Source organism: Schistocerca gregaria, chromosome 7, assembly GCF_023897955.1.
Source record: "Schistocerca gregaria isolate iqSchGreg1 chromosome 7, iqSchGreg1.2, whole genome shotgun sequence".
Lineage (NCBI taxonomy): Eukaryota > Metazoa > Arthropoda > Insecta > Orthoptera > Acrididae > Schistocerca > Schistocerca gregaria.
The window spans coordinates 534,201,112-534,219,318 of NC_064926.1; the positions used below are offsets into that span (position 1 = coordinate 534,201,112).

At 40.4% G+C, this 18,207-nt stretch overlaps 1 protein-coding gene across 2 annotated transcripts in view; it reads right to left on the reverse strand.

Moving 5' to 3' along the window:
* The window catches only part of LOC126282029 (FGFR1 oncogene partner 2 homolog), a 74,669-nt gene that overhangs the window by 18,565 nt on the left and 37,897 nt on the right, over positions 1-18,207 (reverse strand). For both annotated transcript variants that reach the window (XM_049981435.1, XM_049981436.1), the window contains one exon: positions 4,886-5,011. In XM_049981435.1, coding sequence (XP_049837392.1) covers positions 4,886-5,011 — 126 coding nt within the window. The remainder of the gene's footprint in view (positions 1-4,885; positions 5,012-18,207) is intronic.

Here is an 18,207-nt window from a genome sequence, read left to right on the forward strand (position 1 = left end):
GGATAAGGATTCCAGGCGTTCGAGAAAGTGGTTGGTTCTTTGATGAAGGATGGGAGACTGCATGTAATGGGTTGAAGGTGTTGATCTACGTAGGCAGAGATACGTACTATAGGGGCTTGGTAAACAGCTACAATGGGGCGGCCGGGGTGATCGGGTTTGTGAATTTTAGGAAGTAGGTAGAAGGTAGGGGTGCGGGGTGTCGGTGGGGTCAGGAGGTTGATGGAGTCAGGTGAAAGGTTTTGTAGGGGCCCTAAGGTTCTGAGGATTCCTTGAAGCTCCGCCTGGACATCAGGAATGGGATTACCTTGGCAAACTTTGTATGTAGAGTTGTCTGAAAGCTGACGCAGTCACTCAGCCACATACTCCCGACGATCAAGTACCACGGTCGTGGAACCCTTGTCAGCCGGAAGAATGACGATGGATCGTTCAGCCTTCAGATCACGAATAGCCTGGGCTTCAGCAGTGGTGATGTTGGGAGTAGGATTAAGGTTTTTCAAGAAGGATTGAGAGGCAATGCTGGAAGTGGGAAATTCCTGGAAGGTTTGGAGAGGGTGATTTTGAGGAAGAGGAGGTGGGTCCCGCTGCGACGAAGGACGGAACTGTTCCAGGCAGGGTTCAATTTGGATAGTGCCTTGGGGAGTTGGATCATTAGGAGTAGGATTAGGATTATTTTTCTTCATGGCAAAGTGATATTTCCAGCAGAGAGAACGAGTGTGGACAGTAAATCTTTGACGAGGGCTGTTTGGTTGAATCTGGGAGTAGGGCTGAAGGTGAGGCCTTTGGATAGGACAGAGGTTTCAGATTGGGAGAGAGGTTTGGAGGAAAGGATAACTACTGAATTAGGGTGTTGTGGTTCCATATTGTGTTGATTAGAATTTTGAGGTTTTGGGGGGAGTGGAGCTGGAAGTGGGAGATTGAGTAGATGGGAGAGACTGGGTCTGTGTGCAATGAGGAGGAGGAGGTTGAGGTTTGCTGGAAAGGTCGTGGAGGGTGAGTGTGTTGCCATTCTGGAGGTGGAAAACCAGGAGATTAGATAGTTTGTTGAGGTGGAGGGTGGCATGCTGTTCTAATTTGTGGTTGGCCAGTAGGAGGATGCTCTGAACAGCTGGTGTGGATATGGGAGAGGAAAGATTGAGGACTTTAATTAAGGATAGTAGTTGACGGGTGTGTTCATTGGCTGAGTTGATGTGTAGGCAAAGGATTAGGTGGGTGAGGGCAATGGATTGGAACTAGTATGGGACTGATGGAAAGAAGAATTACAGCCAGGGTTACAGCCAGCAACCGTGGGTTGCGAAAGCTTGAATTTTGTGTATGTGTTTGTGTTTATTTGTGTGTCTATCAACACACCAACACTTTCGTTTGGTAAGTTACGTCATCTTTGTTTTTAGATATATTCTTCCCATGTGGAATGTTTCCCTCCATTATATTAACATTATACTTCTAATGTTATGTACACAGAATATTCTTTTGTTACAGATATCAATATATGAAATGTAACACCACTCGGGGATTAGGCCTTAAGCCTTCGGCACATGGACTGTGCCGTGTGACATCAATGTTGAGTGTGCTGAGTTCAAAGTGCTGCTGAATGCTCAGAAACAATGAGACTTGTGCATATGGTATGTGGCCCCTATCGTGGTATGTGCAATTGCAACACGCTCCTGTGGCAGTTGTCGGCTGTATCTGACTTGTAAATCACACTGTTTATGAAATGGTAGAGCATAAAATTCCCATATTAGCTCTATTAAAACGTATTTTTCTCTCATGTCCATATGCTAGTCAGGTTGTGCTGTCTGCAGTATACAAAAATAAAAACTTCAATACCCATGAAAATGTTATAAGGTAAAAATGGAAGTACGATGTACAGTCAATGAAGACATCAGCTTATAAAAATTACCCTACAAATAGCGTGATACAAATTTACAACAGTTCTCCACATTAGATGAATATTGTATCATAATTTTTCACTTTTTAGTAAAACCTCAAGGTTATTCTTATTTATCACTGATCCTTCACAGCAGCAGAATGTCTACATGTGAATTACAAAACTTAAAAAGAAAAAAAGGGGGCAAAATATCTTTACTGGTGCAACGTACATTTTAGATTAAGCGAACTGAACAATCTCACCCCTCAGAAAGAGTGCCTTTATATATACATTACATTGAATATTATAGTTTAATACAAACTAATAAGGAAGTGTTGGAACCTACTAAAAAAGAGATAGTTAGAAGAAAAAATGTGAGTTTAGTGGGATGCAAACCACCAACCCCACAACTTTTCGCTTGAAACTGTAACACTACTCATTACAGTACGGTGATCTCCTATATTGAGCGACTATGTCTAGCTTGTTACCATCCCCAGAAAGCTTTAACTGTCTCACAGCACTAAATCCTGACTGTGACTGATGAGATTGTGGCCAGGTGTGTGCAAGTTGTGCTTGTATGAATGTATGAGTGTGCTACTGCAGAATAACTTTGTCCAAAAGCTTTAACATTTTAGCAGTCTTTTCATTGTGTCTGTCTGCAACCAAACACCTCATCTATATGGCGAACAGCAATGTATCCATACCATATTATTCTTATATATGAATATGTAGACATTTATTTTTGTGTTCCCTGCATAAAATGCCACTGATGCTCGGCCATAAGCTCAAATACCAGTCTAGCAATAAGGTATCGGACTGTTTTTTCGGAAACTGTCTTAATGATGAATCATGTTCTAACATTTTTTTTTCCTCTTTAGTTTCGTTATTCTTTATAAATACAGAAATGAAATTCAAATAATTTGAATTCCCACACAAACATTCTATTAGAGGCCTTTGACATCACTGGCTAGCTTGCTGCTAATGCTAATCCACAGTGATTTCTTATTTTGGAATTTACGTTTCAGAAAATGGGTTACAAACCGTGTGGTCTTACCTAACCTAACACTGTTTGTAACCCATTTTCTGAAACATAGATTCCAAAATAAGACATCACTGTGGATTAGCATTAGCAGTGACTAAAAAATTGTTTTTACGTGTTCCAGAGACTGAGCAGATGCGTAAAATGTGGTTGTACTCTACCAGCACATGGCTACCATGTTGACACACAAATTAACTAACTTAAGTTAATGTTAACTTCACAGTGCAGTTCACTTTTAATTATCTCCAAGATATGCTCTCCCACTCTTACAATGAAGGATAGTGTCAATCAACGAAATGAAACTCCTAGTGAAATTTGTCATTTTACCTAACTACATCTCAATTAATTGGTAGCTCAGTTGTTAGAGTGCTAAACTGTCGAATTTTATAAGATAATGTCCATACATCTCTGGTTCAAATCTAACACAAAAGACTTATTTGTAAAATGACTTTACAGTCTACTGTTTACAGGCACTTACATCTGCAATAGCTGTTCATACACGTCACCTTTGGTAAGATGTAATGTGACCACAAACTTTTTACTTTATTAGAAACTTTTGTTTTTGTCTTTGTGCTGTCTAGCTAGGACCCTTATTGTTAAAACCTTTGCAGTTTCATCATCTTACATAAAGAGGAAGTAAGTCTGCTTCAGATGCTAACATTACATTACACTCACAAACATCACAGCCCTTATGTTTGTGTAACATCCATGTTGTACACACTTTATATCTCCTGTATAATCTCACTGTACTGTGGACACATAGCCATAGCTTCACTATTAGCAACACTTCACAAAAAAGTTAATTGTTTGTTTACAAAGTAAATGCATTAATCCTCTGTTGTCCATTTCTCAGAGTACGACTAATGTGAAGTTATTTATAATACATCCCACAATCTAAACAAATGCTACAATCAGTTCTTGCTAATGCTATTTTTGTATTTCATGTAAATACTTTTAAAAAATACATGACCCTTCTAGGATTCAAACATGTAACCTCTTGCGCTACAGTCATATGTGTTATCCATTGCACCACAGAATCCCTGACAGATGCCCCTTCTCGTCTGAGTGTCTTCTACACAGGACATCAGTACTAAGTTTTACCAAGAATAATTCTTTTGTGCTTTGGTTCGTAGCTCATGACTGATATTCAACAATCTAGATATAATGTATGGACCGATTTGCAAATGTTCTATAATTCCTTAGTTATGAGTGAGTTTAATGCATTTTTTTGGAACAGAGAAAAGAATGCCCATTGTTGCACATATCACCATTGGGTAGAGCACAAATGATCAACTTTCACATGGCTTCCACTATCAGCATTCACAAAATTCCTTTCTATTGTTACTTAAAAGTTGTAATTGCATTTTCCATCACTAAATATCTCAACTGTTTGCAGCAAAAATATGTAAAAACCTCGTAACTTTGTCTAACACTCCTAAGACACAAGTATAGTGTCGTCTTACTCCTAGCCTGTGACTTTACCAGAGCATCAATTTTAAAGCTTTAATTACATAAAAATGACAGACATTTAGTGAGAATACTGACCATAAATGCTATTTAAATGTTATACTCAATCAGAATAACAACCATCTGAACCATATTTTAACACAGGAAAACACCCTGTCAAATATTTTTACGTGTAGCAGCATGTGGGGTACAGAAAGATTTATTTTAACCAATACTTACAAGCTGTGGAGAACTGTGTATACACAATTTTGATGCAGTGAACGGTTACCTCTACCGATTCAACCATTTAAACTCATCACTTTACATTATTTGAACTTTACAAAATAGCCCAAGACATTTGTTCCAGTTATATCAGCAGTTAAAATTTAAATGTGTTTTCACACGACAAAGTGATGAAATTTTAATGATTTGCTTCTCCTTGTGAAAATAAGGGATCCAAACTTCGCCAAACATCTTAAATTTTCTGACCTCTTAAAATTACTGTTATGTGAATACATAAAAATCACATAGCCTACCTTATTTTCTGTAGCCAACCTGGTCACCAATTCTCTTTCCTCAAGTGCTTTTTGCTCATCAATTTCAGCTGATTTCCTCATAACAGCAGCCATTTCACAAATCTTATTAGACTGTTCACAAATTACCTACAATGCAAAAATTTAAAAAAAATCATTACTACCTTTGTTTTCTGAACATACAAGAGGGAAGCAATGGAAAAAACATTTTGCCCTCTCAAAGACATTACTTGCCTGTAAACAGCTCTGAAATGGAACAAAATTAAATATAATATTATTTTGCTCCACAAATTTATACTTTTAATTCTTAAGAACTCTTTGTTGAATGAAATTATTCTGCTGATTGTGTTTGGGCGATTGGAAATGATGTGTACTACAATGCTAGTCACTTGAAATAGAAACATGCACATGTCCATTCTAGTTTTGGAAACCACATTTGTGACCAGAGTGGGGAGAGGGAAACTAAACTTCACCTAACAAACTAACTACTAACAACAGATATAGTTTTCTCAAACCAATGACAGCACAACTGCTTTCAGTTAATGAATGAATTTTATCTGCAAAGAGATGTTCTCCCTGTGAGATTCTAGTATCAGCAATACTGTCCAACTGTTCAGAAATCATTTAGGCAGGTCCTTCTTGTAATAGCCATAGATGAGAGATACAGATAGATTACAAGAACAGATATATAGAAAGGTGAACTGTAGTCAGAGGGTGAGCTACTCAATACACGCTGAGCTCTTTGGAAACCACCTTCATCCAATGAGAAGTAGCAGAATTAATTCCAGCTTGATTTAACTCTTGCTTGCTCTAACAAAGCTAAAGAAAATATAAACATACTAAATTGTCCACATCAATGAAGTGAACTTTTTGACACTTCACAGCACTTTCTGCATAAAAAATGTGATAGTTATGTCTATTTTTCCGATTTATGTTTTAAACTCTGAACATGAAAAAAAAGTGACGCACCATGAAGGAATCATCCGAATATGATGGAAATTGGTAAATGTGATTTACATGTACAGGCAAACAAATGATTACACAACGTGTTGTCTTACTTTTTTTTCGGCCTCTTTTTTTTCAACTGCAGAAATTGTGAGATGACAGTACTTCTTCACAACATACAGAAATGTGAATATGTTTAGTGTTAGTGCAAGTGCTCTGTGTTAAAATGTAACACATATACACAGAAGAATATTAAAGATGCTTTAGAATACAGCAAAACACACTCGGTAATAAATCTCATATTACAGTTGCAAAACACAGTATTCAACCCATACAAAATGATTACACTTCCACAAAAATTGGACAAATAATTCCAGAGTAAGAGCTTCACAAATTGAAATAAACTTAACCCCTCCAAACAGGCCTTGGAAGGCCCACGCAGTGGTAACATTGGTTCCTGTCATATCACCGAATTTACATGCTTGTTGGGCTTGGTTAGCTCTTTGACTGGTAATTGCCTGGTCTGCTGAGCACTGTTAGCATGCAGGGTGCACTCAGCCCTTGTGAGGCACATTGAGGAGCTACTTGATTGAGAAGCAGCGGAACCCATAAAAAAAAAAAAACTGACAATGGCTGGGAAAGCAGTGTGCTGAGCACATGCCCCTCCATATCCGCATCCAGTGAAGCCAATAGGCTGAAGATGACACGGCAGTCGGTCAATACCATTGTATCTCCACAAACTGAGCAAGTCAGTGATGTGTTGGTGTGCCTCTGCCCCCTTATGAGAGCAGTTCCTCAGCTTGGTACTGATCAACAGATTTGTTGGATGTCAGGTGACAGCCAGATTGGTACCCTACCACGGCCCAGTGCGTCTCCAGGCATTTCTTTGGCCTGGAATCTCATCGACTATAATAGAATTGTATTCAGTGATGAATCCCACTTTGGAATGAGCGCCAATGATCACCTAAGATGTGTCTGATGACACGCCTTATGGCTATGGATACCAACATGTAGTCCACTATACTGTCTGCTAACCAGGAGTGATGGTCTGAGATGCAATTTCTTTTCATTGCAGGACCCCTTTGGTTGTCATCCACTGCATGTTTACAGCACTGTGGTATGTTGACAATATTCTACACCCTGATTTTGTTGCCTTTCATGGCAAGCCATCCTGGGCTTACATTTCAGCAAGATGATGACCACCCACACACAGTGAGAGTTTCTACTGCTTGTCTTTTTGCTTGCAAACCTTATCTTGGCCAGCAAGGCCAATAGATCTCTCCCCAATTGAGAATGTTTGGAACATTACGGGCACTGCCCTCTTACCACCTCTGGACTTAGACCATTTAGGTGCCAATTGGACAGAATTTGTCACAGTATCCCTCAAGTGGACATCCGAAAACTATCAGTCAATGCCCAGCAGTGTAACTGCTTGCATAAGGGTCAGAGGTGGACCCACACATCACTGAGTTGCTCAAGATGTGATGCTCTTTCTCTTGAATAAACCATCTAATTTGTCTGAAACTGGTGTCATTTCTCTGCATAAATATGCGAATCACATCTACCGATTTCCATCCTATTCACCTAAGTTCTTCATGGTGAGTTGTTTTGTTTTTATTAGAGTGCATTATCACATCACAACCATGCAAGATCAAATCAAAAAGCAGGGCCATCAATGAAGTCCAACACACTGCACTGAAGCACATTTATTACAAACACCAACATAGAACAAGAACAGACATGAAGTCATGGACAGAGAGTGCTGCTATTTCTACAAATCTTGAATAGGTCAGAATATGCAAACATCAGAAACAAGAAATTTTTGAGAACCTTCCAGATAACAAATAATAACTGGTGGTCATGTCTGAACTTGTAACCCACTGCTTTCTAGTCAGTAATGCTAACCACTGTGCCACATTGCATGTACCAAAGCTTGCAGTATTGCTCGCTCTCCTGCAAAAACAGTGACCCAGCGTTTCAAAAATTCTTATTGTAGCCAACTACAATATCCTGGAGCTATATCTTGTCAATGGTCTTCTGTGTCACAGTACCGGCAGATTCTCAGGTTCTGGTCATGGTGTCACACCCTCTTCATTATTAAAAGCATCAGAGGTAATCTTGTACCCCCCACCTTTTTAACAAGAAGCCCCCGTCACTGTGCTTCAGGACTGTAGTAGGGATTCATATGCAGGATGTGGATGTTGTCTCTGTGCTTTTGTCTTCTGGATGAAGGGTCACACTCCTCAACTTTGTGTGCAACATCCAACAAATGCTGAAGGATACAATATCCCCCCTCCCCCAAAGTAGTACCTCATTAGCCACTGATTGGTGTTATAGTGTTCTCCGCCTTTTCCCAGGCAACTAGGATCTGTATGGGAGCCTGTAACCATCTACTACAAGGACAAAAACAAAGATTTAAGCATCACTTGGTTGAAACAGGAACACTGTCATTTCAGCCTCACGAGAATTGAGCGGAGAAATCACTGTGAAACCTGTATGTTTTTCTTTCCTGTGTTGTAAACGAATGTCACGACCGGCAGTATTGTATAGCAATATCTCTGACATCAACACACACTGAAAACATATCCATCAATGTTTCATTAAAGCATTCTGTACGTGGCATACATTTGTCATCTTGTGGGTGATGTTAGAACAAGAAATTTTTCTCATACTCGTCTCGACGAGAAAACTTTTCCACTAAGAGAGATCATCACACAGGGTGCTTCATGCTTCAATATGGTGTCTTTTATATGGAATTTCGCAACTTCCAGAGCTTCAGCAGTCAGCAGTCTGCGCAGATCATTATTTATCGATTCCCAATTTTTGACTTCAGGAACAACATCAATACACCAATTCCAATTCAGTAGAATAGTGCAGCTGCAAACAGAATTGGTATTAGATCCCATGGAGGTAATTGCAGCATGTGCTTCCATCACTGGCATTGCTTACAGTAGCTCACATAGTGTCTGACGGGTTGATGGGGACCTTGTTGGTCACATGCACATGTGATTTTACCAAGATCAATGGTAGTCAATTTGGTCCATACCAACTACTAGTAAGCGTTCCAGCTTTTATGGTGGAAAGCAGTTGGTAGACGGTGCGTAGCAAGTGGTAGGAGTTTTAAAAACTTTTTCATTAGGTTTTCCAAATGTTTTGGTACTGAATTGTGAATTGTGGTTTTTTAATCTCATAACGTACATAATCTAAATCATTTGATTCAGGTACAGGAGACACGTCAAAATTTTGGTAAAGTTTTACCATATACATACAACACCTGATTTTAACAAGTGGTACCATAACAATAACATAATATAAAAATTTTGACAATGTTGATTGGAGGTACTTTCTTTCAAATTCTAAAGGTGGCACGGGTAAAATACAGGGAGCGAAAGGCTATTTACAATTTGTACAGAAACCAGATGGCAGTTATAAGAGTTGAGGGACATGAAAGGGAAGCAGTGGTTGGGAAGGGAGTGAGACAGGGTTGTAGCCTCTCACCGATGTTATTCAATCTGTATATTGAGCAAGCAGTAAAGGAAACAAAAGAAAAATTTGGAGTAGGTATTAAAATTCATGGAGAAGAAGTAAAAACTTTGAGGTTCGACGATGATATTGTAATTCTGTCAGAGACAGCAAAGGACTTGGAAGAGCAGTTGAACGGAATGGATAGTGTCTTGAAAGGAGGATATAAGATGAACATCAACAAAAGCAAAACAAGGATAATGGAATGTAGTCAAATTAAATTGGGTGATGCCGAGGGAATTAGATTAGGAAATGAGACACTTAAAGTAGTAAAGGAGTTTTGTTATTTGGGGAGCAAAATAACTGATGATGGTCAAAGTAGAGAGGATATAAAATGTAGACTGGCAATGGCAAGGAAAGCGTTTCTGAAGAAGAGAAATTTGTTAACATCGAGTATAGATTTATGTATCAGGAAGTCTTTTCTGAAAGTATTTGTTTGGAGTGTAGCCATGTATGGAAGTGAAACATGGACGATAAATAGTTTGGACAAGAAGAGAATAGAAGCTTGCAAAATGTGGTGCTACAGAAGAATGCTGAAGATTAGATGGGTAGATCACGTAACTAATGAGGAGGTATTGAATAGGATTGGGGAGAAGAGAAGTTTGTGGCACAACTTGACTAGAAGAAGGGATTGGTTGGTAGGACATATTTTGAGGCATCAAGGGATCACAAATTTAGCATTGGAGGGCAGCGTGGAGGGTAAAAATCGTAGAGGGAGACCAAGAGATGAATACACTAAACAGATTCAGAAGGATGTAGGTTGCAGTAGGTACTGGGAGGAGAAGAAGCTTGCACAGGATAGATTAGCATGGAGAGCTGCACCAAACCAGTCTCAGGACTGAAGACCACAACAACAACAACAACAACAACAACAACTGACTTCACACCTAACTCTGATTTGACAGCAGACCACACTGCCTTTGTCTTACTATTATGTTGTAAAATAAACTTATTGTTTGCCATTTGTTTTGCTGCCTTTACAACTTTTTTGAATATGGCTTTATAATGTTTCACACACACAGCAAAATGTCTGTCTTTGTTATATTTCAGTTCAGTATGTAGTTGCCTCTTTCTGGCACTAGAAATTTTTATACCCTGAGTTATCTACACTCCTGGAAATGGAAAAAAGAACACATTGACACCGGTGTGTCAGACCCACCATACTTGCTCCGGACACTGCGAGAGGGCTGTACAAGCAATGATCACACGCACGGCACAGCGGACACACCAGGAACCGCGGTGTTGGCCATCTAATGGCGCTAGCTGCGCAGCATTTGTGCACCGCCGCCGGAAGTGTCAGCCAGTTTGCCGTGGCATACGGAGCTCCATCGCAGTCATTAACACTGGTACCATGCCGCGACAGTGTGGACGTGAACCGTATGTGCAGTTGACGGACTTCGAGCGAGGGCGTATAGTGGGCATACGGGAGGCTGGGTGGACGTACCGCCGAATTGCTCAACACGTGGGGCGTGAGGTCTCCACAGTACATCGATGTTGTCGCCAGTGGTCGGCGGAAGGTGCACGTGCCCGTCGACCTGGGACCGGATCGCAGCGACGCACGGATGCACGCCAAGACCGTAGGATCCTATGCAGTGCCGTAGGGGACCGCACCGCCACTTCCCAACAAATTAGGGACACTGTTGCTCCTGGGGTATTGGCGAGGACCATTCGCAACCGTCTCCATCAAGCCGGGCTACGGTCCCGCACGCCGTTAGGCCGTCTTCCCCTCACGCCTCAACATCGTCCAGCCCGCCTCCAGTGGTGTCGCGACAGGCGTGAATGGAGGGACGAATGGAGACGTGTCGTCTTCAGCGATGAGAGTCGCTTCTGCCTTGGTGCCAATGATGGTCGTATGCGTGTTTGGCGCCGTGCAGGTGAGCGCCACAATCAGGACTGCATACGACCGAGGCACACAGGGCCAACACCCGGCATCACGGTGTGGGGAGCGATCTCCTACACTGGCCGTACACCTCTGGTGATCGTCGAGGGGACACTGAATAGTGCACGGTACATCCAAACCGTCATCGAACCTATCGTTCTACCATTCCTAGACCGGCAAGGGAACTTGCTGTTCCAACAGGACAATGCACGTCCGCATGTATCCCGTGCCACCCAACGTGCTCTAGAAGGTGTAAGTCAACTACCCTGGCCAGCAAGATCTCCGGATCTGTCCCCCGTTGAGCATGTTTGGGACTGGATGAAGCGTCGTCTCACGCGGTCTGCACGTCCAGCACGAACGCTGGTCCAACTGAGGTGCCAGGTGGAAATGGCATGGCAAGCCGTTCCACAGGACTACATCCAGCATCTCTACGATCGTCTCCATGGGAGAATAGCAGCCTGCATTGCTGCGAAAGGTGGATATACACTGTACTAGTGCCGACATTGTGCATGCTCTGTTGCCTGTGTCTATGTGCCTGTGGTTCTGTCAGTGTGATCATGTGATGTATCTGACCCCAGGGTTGTGTCAATAAAGTTTCCCCTTCCTGGGACAATGAATTCACGGTGTTCTTATTTCAATTTCCAGGAGTGTATTTAATCTTCCTAGTTGTTTTGTTACATTTGGCATTAAGTGGAAAAGTTTCATTAAATATTTCAAGAAAGCTACCAAGAAATTTGTTACAGTTAGTACTACATGAGATACAGCTGTCAAAAGGCCATTCAACCTCTCTTAACTTATTGCTAAATGTAGTTAGGTTTTTTCATTGAAGTTCCTTTTCATGTAGCTTTTGTTACATGAAATTTCTTTATAGAGTTTTGGTAATTCAATGAATAATGCAGAGGAGTCAGAGATTCCTAAATCTAAGCAAAATTTATTAACATCTTCAAATACCTAATTTGTTAAAATATTATCAATACAGGTCACTGACCGTGCATTTATTCTAGTGGGTTGCATGAAGTTTGCTTTGAAGCCAAAGTTTTTTATTATGTCATTGAATTTGGACACATCATTGCTGTCAGCTATGATATTTTTATATTGAAATCAGCAGCTATTATAATATTTTTCGTTTTTTCTTTACTAAGATTTTCAAGAAGGCACTTAAATTTGAGCAGGAAGACTTCAATTGTTTTGTCTGGTACTCTGTAAATAGAAATTACTAAGATGTATAGGTCCCTTAACTCGATACAACAGCTTTCAAATATACGTTCTTCATTTAAATGATTAAAATCATTCCTTACTTCATATTTCATGTCAGAATGAGTAAGTATGCAAGAACCTCCACGTGATTTCTCTAGTCTACAAAAACTGTTAGCTAATTCGTAATGTTCGATTTTATTAAGAATTTTAATATTAACACACGTACGCCAATGTTCATTCAGTCAGATAACTTTAATATTTTTAAGTTCTGAAAGAATAATTTGTAGGTCGTCAAGTTTATGATTTTTGTTTGAAAAGTCAGCACTGAGACCATTTATATTCAAGTGCATATTACATGGACACACTTATTTATGGGTTCAGGTGTAGGCCTACTCTTTCTTGAGTACTGTTTCGGTCTCGCCGTTTTTGTTAGCAAACACTGTTTCCCATCCCTGTTATTACTTACAAGTTTCCCTTATTATTCAGAATTTTACCTGTATGAGCGAACATTTTACAGAGAATTCTGGATCCTAGCCTATTTAAATGAAGACCGTCTTTACCCAAGACAGTCTTTACAATTTCCTCTTCAGTGTTGCTTCTAAGAGAAATTTTACCTATGTGAATGAAGACTCCTTTATAAGTCTTCTGAGAAGCCTCTGCTGGACCATTCTGCAACCTATATATGTTGCTAAAGTGTTTGTTCAACTGGTGAGTCTTGATTCCTGGGCGAACGTCTACTTTGCTTTTTGGCACCACCACATTTTTGAAGTACTTGGTACTTAATTATTACTGTATGCTTTAACTTGCTGTACATCTGCCATATAAGTCACAAAATAAAGTTACTTCCCTATAAGTCACCATTACTGAGGAACCACTGTGCTCTTAGAAAATTTTACTACTAACTAGACCACAAAATGTGCAGTAGGTAAAAAACGTTTGGCTATCATTGTTCTAGTGTATCCATGAAGCTAAGATAACCAGATGCTTGAGTGTCATAGAAATAGCATAGATAGCAATCAATGAGCTGGGATGACAAGCACCAAGTTCTGCACTGCTGGAACATACTTCCTCTTACACAATGTTCCATTTATTAACTAGAATCCTCCATTTATTAACTAGAATCCTCCTTTTGTCAGCTCCTCCTCCTCCAAAGCTATCATTTCTCAAAGCTCCATCTCTTTGTTCAGGAGTAGTGTCATTTAGTGCAGCAATGACAGATTCATCGAAGCTGCTGTGTTCTGCCAAAGAATTACTTGAAAGGCAGTCAGAATCCTTGTATGTGTGACCACTTTTGTACACCATTGTGACATCGTACTCCCGAAGCCTTAGTGCACATCTCGCCAGTCAACCTGACGGATCATGTAGGCTTATCAGCTAGCACAGAGAATTGTCATTCATCACAATAATGAACAGTTTTCTGAACAAATATGACTGGAACCTGTGATGGTCTAAACAGCGACATACCCATTCTTGGTCATAAAGTAGTTCATCTCTGACTTTGAGAGTAATCTGGAAGCATAATACCATAACTACTAGCATTGGTGTGAAATTCTGTCTCCGCATTCTAGTCATATAATGATAGAACTGCAGAAAACATCCGTAACTCTTCAAGAACAAGGCGAGATCTTTCTTACATCTCGTACCAGGAAAATTTGAGATCTCTCTGCAGTATTTTTGCAAGGTACGTGTCTTTGTACAGACGTCCTTCATGAACTGCTGGTAGTACAAGCACATTCCAAAAAAACTTCTCTCGTCACAAATGTGTCAAGGACTTTGAAAATCTGTGACTGGTTTTATTTTCTCTAGATTTGGAGTCCATTGCTATTCACTAGGTGGCTCAGGATTTTAATTTCTTGAGCAATAGAGGGGCACTTGAAACTTCCTGGCAGATTAAAACTGTGTGGTGGACCGAGACTCAAACTCAGAACCTTTGCCTTTCGCAGGCAAGCACTCTACCGACTGAGCTACCCAAGCATGACTCACGCCCCGTCCTCACAGCTTTAATTCCGCCAATACCTTGTCTCCTACCGGTGCACATTCCGCTGTAGAATGGAAATTTCATTCAAAGGAGCACTTTTTCGGATTTCAGTGGAACGTTACAGTCAGAACACATTCAACATGGTTGTTGGGCAACTTACGATATTCTTCAAATGTCTTTTAAATAACAACAATGTCATCTAGAAACCAAAAACAGATATGTCAATGGTCCATGAGTTCAACTGGAATGTTACACAGTCTAAACACCATAGCTTAAAGTCATAGACGTACTCAGGAGTTATGAAAGCAGTCTTTTTCCCAGTTAGCATTGTCAGCCTCAATCTGCTAGTAGTCTTTCTTTATGCCCATAGTTGAAGAAATACTTTACTCCTTTCAAGCACTGCAAGGTGTCATCAATGCTTGACAATCAATAGGAATCTTTCTTCGCAATTTTGTTCAGCCGTTGGTAGTAGATGCAGAAATACCATATGTCATCCTTGTTCACAAGAACCACAGGTGAGGACCAAGGAGTCTCTGAAGTTTCAACCGTGTCATCTTGCAGCACCTTCTCTGCTTCATCCCAAATTATCCAATATTCAGCCAAGACACCCTGTACAAGCAGACTGATGGATTATTCCCAGTGCTGAAATGGATGTTTCACCACTGGCTGCTTGATCAGTCTTTTCTCCACTTCAGATCAGATTCCAAAAACTGTCACAGAACAGATAACACACACTGGTATTGTTACTCAGTCAGCCCAGGTACTATTAGCACTTCGACAGTAGCTTTCTCCCCAGTGCTGCCAGTAAGTCTTCATTCATGACTGGAAGTCATGTTACTGATGGTGGTGGAATGACAATGTCTTCAATGACAGACTTCATCAATCTGCAGCTCTCACCTTACACAATCTATCATGGCTTGTAACACCTGCAAAACTCCCATCTAAGAATAATGTTATGACTACATTCTCTTTAAATGACAATTTCAAAGAACTGAGTTTTGTCAATGACAGTTATTCTTGCAATACATCTTCCAGTATGCTGGACGTATTTCCTACACGGCCTTCGGCACAATCGCTCTCCTATCACGCAACATAGTCTTCTTTAACTGATGACAATAAGCAGACACTATTGAAAAGGAAGTCCCCGAGTCAGCCAGTGTCCGGACAAGTTGGCAAACAATGACTATGTCTGTAACTGTCGCCCATGGGGGATTCTCATCTGTAATGGCCTCACCTCTGTAGATGGTCACCTAGCTTAGTTTTCCCAGAATCGGTAACTAGGCAAGTGACTGTTGGTGGTGAAGGACAGTTGCAGCATGTTGCAGAGCAGCCTCTTCCACAATAATGTAATGGGATTTGTCCCAGAGGTTGACTATAATCATCTGCAGTTAACGGGCATGAATGTAACTGTTTTGATGGTTGATATCTGGTACTGTAGTAGTCACTGCAAACTTGCCTTTTTTCTCTGCAACAGAATACAATGTGTTCAGGGCATCTGAAGTGGAGACACACCAGCATGTTGTCCTCTGTCCTCCAAATATCTTTTCTTCTGTGGGGCATTACACTTGTTGGAGAAGTTGTCTGTACCTGCATTGGTCAGGTGCTGGGTTGTATATATGGACCTTGGGAATGATTTACTGCATTTATTCTGGTTCCTATACACGAAGGTGATGGATTTTACATTGTCTAAGTGGAGCCATGGTGACGTAGATGTTCTGAATTACCTGGCATCTCTACCAAATAATACAACACCTTAACTGCACTCTACTCTAAATTCCAAAGCAAGGTCACAAAAGAAAACACTTAACACTGAAAGCACATTTGTTACAAACACCAACAAAGTTGAAACATAACTGAACTCCTGGATGAAGAGTGCTGCTATGTATACGACATCAAATATTCCAGAATACACTAACACTGTAAAACATAAGAAATTTTGAGAACTTCCCAGGAATGATAAATACTAAAAAAAAAAAATTGCTAGTCCTCATGTTTGAACTGGCAACCTACAGCATGCCAGTCAGTGATGACAAGAGCTGTGCCACAGCTTGTGACTATATGATATCATGCAACGTTTGGTATTACACCTATCTTGCTCTCGTCCCACCACAGAGACTTAAGAACTCTTCACATATTTTATTCATTGTTGTGGTGAGAAGCATACTAATCAACAGTTCTACTCAACCACACTAGAAACAGCCAACACAAAATTTACAGAGCCCACAACTAGTGTACAACATATTTTCTTTATGGTAGTGAGCGTCTAGAAATTTAACTACAGTATGAGCCATTTTCTTTTGCCTAACAGTTTCACCTCCTACTGTGATAGACACTGTTTAAGGCTGTTAAGACACTTGGTTAGATTTTCCAACATGTAATGGATCAAAAGATAAGAACTTTGCACACTTTTGGTAGAGAATGCAAAAATGGCTCTGAAAGGGTCTTGCACAGCAAGAAACAAAACACTGGGTAGCAGAACATGTTTCAGACCATGTATAAACTCACGAAAACCAGGGGTCACACAGGAAATAAGACTAGTTATGAAATACAGCATGGTGATGTTGCTTTGGTTGTGAACCCAAAGGATCATCTGACGCAGTTCCTCATTCCTGTCAATTGCCATCCTTCTCAAATGGTTCAAATGGCTCTGAGCACTATGGGACTTCACTTCTGAGGTCATCAGTCCCTTAGAACTTAGAACTACTTAAACCTAACTAACCTAAGGACATCACACACATCCATGCCCGAGGCAGGAATCCTAACATGCGACCGTAGCGGTCGCGCGGTTCCAGACTGTAGCGCCTAGAACCGCTTGGTCAGCCATCATCCTCATTTCACCATAGCTCTTGCATCGTACATCAAACATCTGCCTTATAAGGAGCAAACCTGAACTTTTCCCGAGTTTCAGATATTGCTCAGGATATTTTCAAAGTATTTTGGTGAAGGGACATGTTCTCCAGGTGCTTGCATTATGTCCGATTTCTTACTCTAATTTATCTTTGCACCTGTATGGCATATGTGATCAGTATTCGACATGTGTCTTGTTTGGAAACAAACTTCTTCCATTCCTCATGGTATTGTCTGTTGTTGACAGTAATGCCTACTTTACCCCTTTCAGCTTGCATTCAGTACTGATTAGTTGTGATTTTGAGTTTGTTTTTTTTGGCAGTGTTGTACATTAACAGTGATACGCAGCAGTATAGATAGCTTTACTGATGAGTTGGTCACTATGCACTTCGTTGATAATTTAACTGAATGCTACGGCTGAATGAGGCTCTACTAAACGTGTTTGTACAACAGTTGTTGTCTACTCACACTATGTGTTTTGTGTTGAACATTCTGATGTTTGATTTACACATGTTTGCACTATTCTGAATGTACTTTCCCTGGAGAGAAGACGACATTCTTCTCATGAGGTGCTATTGAAGAGATTTTGAGAACCGCAATTTGAAAGATTTTGAGAAACGCAATTTGAAGTTCACTGCACAATGATTCTACTGCCAACAACATAAATTTTGCATGAATATCAAGAAAATAAGATAAGAGAAATTAGGGCTCTTACGGAGGCTTAAAGACAGTCACTTTTCCTCACTTTATTTGTGAGTGATACAGAAAAGGAAATAACTAGTAATGGTACATGATACCCTTCTTCTTGCAGAGTATGTATGTAGAATTTGGATAATGAGATAGATAATTCATGATTACATTATTATTTTGTGCCACCACGGACCACGGATGCCTCACAACAAAATACTCAGTATCCCAGAATTTTTTTTTAAAAGTGTTTGGGGTTGTAACGGCGAC